Source organism: Anomaloglossus baeobatrachus, chromosome 2 (genome assembly GCF_048569485.1).
Source record: "Anomaloglossus baeobatrachus isolate aAnoBae1 chromosome 2, aAnoBae1.hap1, whole genome shotgun sequence".
NCBI lineage: Eukaryota > Metazoa > Chordata > Amphibia > Anura > Aromobatidae > Anomaloglossus > Anomaloglossus baeobatrachus.
The window spans coordinates 483,649,192-483,655,191 of record NC_134354.1 but is presented as its reverse complement, the minus strand read 5'-3'; the positions used below and the strand labels follow the sequence as shown (position 1 = coordinate 483,655,191).

The 6,000-nt window shown below is 49.8% G+C and overlaps 1 protein-coding gene across 2 annotated transcripts in view; it reads left to right on the top strand.

The window, feature by feature from the left end:
* The first annotated feature begins 895 nt into the window (after positions 1 to 895).
* The window catches only part of SH3RF3 (SH3 domain containing ring finger 3), a 658,302-nt gene continuing 653,197 nt past the window's right edge, over positions 896 to 6,000 (top strand). For both annotated transcript variants that reach the window (XM_075336430.1, XM_075336429.1), the window contains exon 1: positions 896 to 1,565. In XM_075336430.1, coding sequence (XP_075192545.1) covers positions 1,089 to 1,565 — 477 coding nt within the window. In that variant the 5' untranslated portion in view covers positions 896 to 1,088. The remainder of the gene's footprint in view (positions 1,566 to 6,000) is intronic.

Here is a 6,000-nt window from a genome sequence, read left to right as displayed (position 1 = left end):
TTAACACCAGCCCCAGTAGTGACATTTTGCAGTGGCGGCTCCATACCTATAGCTGCAACACGGCAAGTGGCGTCACGTGTGAACACTATTCTAATTCCCTGTAAATATTCCCCTTTTCAAAAAGGACCCAGGGCACGGGACTGGGCAACGGCCACCAAAGTGACATTCCCCAGATATACATGCCCGGGACCGAGTACCCCATAACCCTGGGCGACATAAAAGCATCATTTTTTGCTGTGTGTGAGGTCTGAATATAGTTGTATGTCAATCAGTGAAAAGCATTATCTTACCCTGATGCCGCCTTTTACGCCCAAAGCCCATTTGTACCAGCCTGGTCATGATTGATTCTCTGTGTGAGGACAGGGCAAGATATGGCAGACAGTCATTTAACTCTTTATAAACAATACCTCTGTACTGCCCAGTATGATGCCAGCTTTGTGCCCAGCACTCCTCTGGACCAGCCTGGCAATGACCGAATTTAATAAGGAGACTCTATGTCTATATGTGCTGACAGGGGAAAATATGGCAGTCATTTAACTCTTTATAAACAGCTCTGTACTGCCAGCCTTGTGCCCAGCCTGGTATGCATTTCCCTGTTTGCTGGCAGTGTCACCTTTAACCCCTTGTTTCCCTTTGTGTTGGCAGTGTAATATACACCAGCCAGAGTTAACCCTTTCCTACAGACCACCCTGTGGTGCCAATGCTCCTGTTTGCTCCTCACCCCATTGTCTGTTATTATTATGGTGGTAGGTTTTGCTTATTATGTGACCAGTAAAAAGCAAAGATGAATGTTTGGTCATGAAGAAAGTGCTGAATAAGAAAGTGGGCGAATAAGAAGGCACTCCGTCACTCAGCTGCCAGCTGCTCCTCCTCCGCCATTTGCAGGCTGTGCTCAGGTTACAGACTGCTATGGAGCTGCAGAGGGGGTGAGGGACAGGTCACCAGCAGGCAGCACAATGCAGCAGGATGGCACTGCCATGAAGTTAGGGGCTGCTCCTATGAAGTGGCCCGTGTGAGCAGTGCCGGGCACCACATTCCCCGGACTTGCACGTTCCCTGCCTGGCTTGTGCCCCCTTCGGCTGTTCTAGATGCTCCTCGGGGCATCCTGGCTGTGCACCTCTAAGGGACCACAGAAGCCATCCAAGGGGGAAGAGGAGGAGAGGAGACGGGGAGGCAGGAGAGAAGACATGGACGAGTCTTCGCTGCTGGATCTGCTGGAGTGCTCGGTGTGCCTGGAGAGGCTGGACACCAGTGCCCGGGTCCTGCCGTGCCAGCACACCTTCTGCCGCCGCTGCCTGCAGAGCATTGTCAGCTCCAGGAACGAGCTGCGCTGCCCGGAGTGCCGCATCCTGGTGGAGTGCGGGGTGGACGACCTGCCGGCCAACATCCTACTGGTCCGGCTACTGGACGGCATCCGACAGAGACCCCGCAACAGCCCCACGGGCAGCCCGACTGCGGGGGGCCACCACTGTGCCGGGACTAACAACAGCAACAACCACAGCCCGGGATGTGCCGCCACCGGGGGGAGCTCTCACCTGAGCCACAATGCCCTGCTGCTCGCCAAGGTAGGTGCCATGCCCGTGTGGTGCCTGCACCATGGCTCCCTGCACACAAGGGGCACAGTGCCAGGGTCACCAGAATTACAGTGCCACATGGCACCCACAACTACTGTGCCATGTAAGGACTAGAACTGTGCCATCTTATATCTGAGCAGTGCCAGTCTGCACTTAGCTCCCTGCAGATTATCACCAGTATATCCTACATAAGGGGCACAGTGCCAGGGTCACCAGAGGTACACTGCCACATGGCACCCACAACTACTGTGCCATGTGAGGACTAGAACTGTGCCCATCTTATACCTGCACCATATTCTGCACTCAGCTTCCTACATATTATCACCAGTATATCCTACATAACTAGGAGAGGAGACTGGGGACACAGTGCCAGGGTTACTTGACTTCCAGTGCCATAGGGCACCCATAACTACTGTGCCATGTGAGGACTACAGCTGCCCATCTTATATCTGGGCAGTGCCAGTCTGCACTTAGCTCCCTGCAGATTATCACCAGTAAATTCTACATATACTGGGGCACAGTGCCAGGGTCACCAGAGGTACACTGCCACATGGCACCCATAATTACTGTGCCATGTGAGGACTAGAACTGTGCCCATCTTATACCTGCACCATATTCTGCATTCAGGTTCCTGCACAATATGACCGTGTATCCTACATAACTAGGAGAGGAGACAGTACCAGGGTTACTCAATGTACACTGCCACAGGAGCCAGTGCCACATGGCATCCATGACTACTGTGCCATGTGAACTCCTTCACTACAGTGCTGATCTGTGTCATGTCCCTGCTAGGAATGGCACACGTCTATGGTATGATTAGTGCGATGTTGGTTGATGTTGGGATATTTTGGAGCACTACCAGTCCCAGCATGGTCCTCCGTCACCTGGAGATGTATGACGCCTAGTCTTGTCCCCCCTGGTGGCATTGGGCAGATAGCTGCCACCCCCAGACCCTGCAGTTGTGTGGGCTCCTTCTGGCATTCCAGTATAAAATATTTACAATGCGATTATGTCTCATTACATCATCTTGTCATTAACCCTGTCCTGACCTGGACACTGTCAGCACCAGCCTCTGACGTGTCCTCTAGTTTACATAGAGAGCATAAGTAATGGATAATCGCTGTGTTCCGCGGATCAGGCGCTCACTTGGGCTCCTGCAGTGATATTTATTGTGTTGTTTCATGTTACATCATATAGTCCCATGGACGGACACTCTGGGAATGAAGAGGCTGTAAGAGCCATGGTGGTTGTTGTAGGGAGCTTATCCTTAGCTGGTCATCCGATAGGGTAAGAAGACCCCTGGAGAAGCCTGGGTCACTGGTAACCCTATAGCTTCCTTATGCAGGGCATAGAAATACGTCTCCATACTTCTCTGTGCCATAATGTGGCCATAAAGTGTCATGTAACGTCTTTAAGGGAACTGTCACAGTCCTGACGCCTGAATTGTCATTTGCAACAGCTGACACTAGAGGTGAGGCTCGCAGATGGTATTACTGTGAACCTGGAAACTGTTATACAAGGAGCGATAATGGAGAAATGTGCAGGGGCCGGACCTTCCTTACAACTTGTGTTTCCCATTGTGTCTCTTGTGATGTCAGTATCTAAGCAGGGGTCCGAAGAGGTCAAGGGGCCACTGCCAGCTCCGACAGGAAAGCCACTTCTGTCACAGACAAATACAGGGGTGCAGTGTGATCAGCTCATGTACTGCAAAGGGTTTATATCAAGGGCGGCACATCATTGGTGCAGCCTGTGCAGGGGTCCGAGAGGTCAGGGGGCCACTGCCAGCTCCAACAGGAAAGCAGCTTCTGTCACAGACAAATACAGGGGTGCAGTGTGATCAGCTCATGTACTGCAAAGGGTTTATATCAAGGGCGGCACATCATTGGGGCAGCCTGTGCAGGGGTCCGAGAGGTCAGGGGGCCACTGCCAGCTCCAACAGGAAAGCAGCTTCTGTCACAGACAAATACAGGGGTGCAGTGTGATCAGCTCATGTACTGCAAAGAGTTCATATCAGGGGTGGCACATCAATGGTGCAGCCTGTGCAGGGGTCCGAGAGGTCAGGGGGCCACTGCCAGCTCCAACAGGAAAGCAGCTTCTGTCACAGACAAATACAGGGGTGCAGTGTGATCAGCTCATGTACTGCAAAGGGTTCATATCAGGGGTGGCACATCAATGGTGCAGCCTGTGCAGGGGTCCGAGAGGTCAGGGGGCCACTGCCAGCTCCAACAGGAAAGCAGCTTCTGTCACAGACAAATACAGGGGTGCAGTGTGATCAGCTCATGTACTGCAAAGGGTTTATATCAAGGGCGGCACATCATTGGGGCAGCCTGTGCAGGGGTCCGAGAGGTCAGGGGGCCACTGCCAGCTCCAACAGGAAAGCAGCTTCTGTCACAGACAAATACAGGTGTGCAGTGTGATCAGCTCATGTACTGCAAAGAGTTCATATCAGGGGTGGCACATCAATGGTGCAGCCTGTGCAGGGGTCCGAGAGGTCAGGGGGCCACTGCCAGCTCCGACAGGAAAGCATCTTCTGTCACAGACACATACAGTGGTGCAGTGTGATCAGCTGATTGACTGCAAAGGGCAATATCAGGTGTGGCACATCAATGGTGCAGCCTGTGCGGCTGCACAGGTGTCCGAGAGGTCAGGGGGCCACTGCTAGCCCTGAACAGTAAGGCCCTGTGCGCACACTGGGTTTCATGTTCATAACCTTGCTGCAGTCATTCCCCAGCATAACCTATTTGAAAAAAAAATGGTGTGCGCACACTGCATTTTTTTACCTACAGGTTTTTGCTGCAGAATTTCTGCAGCAAAAAGAATGTGCATGTCACTAAATTTCCCCAGTTTTTGCCATAGATAATGGTAAAAAAATGCAGGGACCTGCCCGTGGAAAAACCGCGGCAAAACCAAGGCAATACCACGGGTGCATTATTACCGCGGTTTTTGCCATGCGGTATTCTGCCAGAGGGTGCGAATTTTACTTAAGAAAAAGTTATTTCCCAGTGCGCACAGGGCCTAAAACAGCTTCTGTCACAGACATATACCGGGGTGCAGGGTGACGGACTGCACATGGGACCTCTCTCTGTCCACCCCTGGATTGTACTGCCATGCCTTATGCCACTTATGCTGACCTTGCCCTCTAAGAGAATCAGATGCAGAGGAGGTTCACATGGCAGAAATCTCTACTAGCCCAACCTGATGGCCCTGGAGACGGCGTATAACTGAAGCGCTGAGGGATGCTAATGACCCTGTGCCCGACTCACTTAGGTGATCGTGTATTCTCAGTGTGGATAGCATTTAAAGGGGTTTTCCCAGCAACAAAGTTAATTTTAAAGTTCATTTTAATCAATAGATCTTGGAATAATAATAATTTCCACAATTGGATGTGTTTAAAAATGTTCCTGTGCTGAGATAATCTTATATATGTGCCCCATTACTGTGTAATGGCTGTGTCTGACCATACAGGAACATGGTCTGATCACACCACATATTCTGGGCAGGGGAGGAAGCAAAAGCGATTTACCCACCTGTTTTTAAAAACATGTTTTACCTCAAGAAAGAATCATTTTCAATCTCATGCTGTAATGTCTGTATACTTTTTCACTTCCTCCCCTACCTAGGAAATGTGGTATGATCACACCCTGTACAGTCAGACACGGCCATTACACAGTACACAGCAGGGACACATATATAAGATTATCTCAGCACAGGAACATTTTTTTTAAAACACATCCAATTGTGGAACTTATTATTATTCCAAGATGTATTGATTAAAATGAACTTTGTTTGTGAGACAATCCCTTTTGTTTACAAATACTTGCTATATGACCAGTAAATAGTAAATATTTACAGATTTGCTGTTGTTTAAAAGGGAATCTGTCACTAGACTTTTGCTAACCCATCTGAGAGCAGCATAATGTAGAGATAGAGACCCTGATTCCATCAACGTGTCACTTACTGAGCTCTTTGCTGTCATTTTGATAAAATCACTGTTTTATCTGCTGCATCTCTAGGAGTTCTCTGAATGCTGATCTCTGATAACCCTGTCCACACCACTAATTGACAGTTTTCTTCCCATGTACATAGAACGCCGCCAATCATTGGTGCTGGTGGGGTTTTACAGAGCTCATGAATTTGGAGGACTACCTGGCAGCAGGTTTACTAGTCCTCTAGTGATAATCTCCTGCTGGTAAAACAGTAATTTTATTAAAACTACATTAAAGGGAACCCGTCAGGTCCAATATGCACTTAGAACCACAAGCAGTTCTGGGTGCATACTGCTAATCCCTGCCTAACTGTCTCTGTATACACTAGCATAGATAAAGAGGTCTTTAGAAAAAGTATGTTAGTACACCCCTGTGGGCGTGCTATCATGCTAATGAATGTGCAGCGTCACAGGATGATCTCACTCACCACTCCGCAGCCA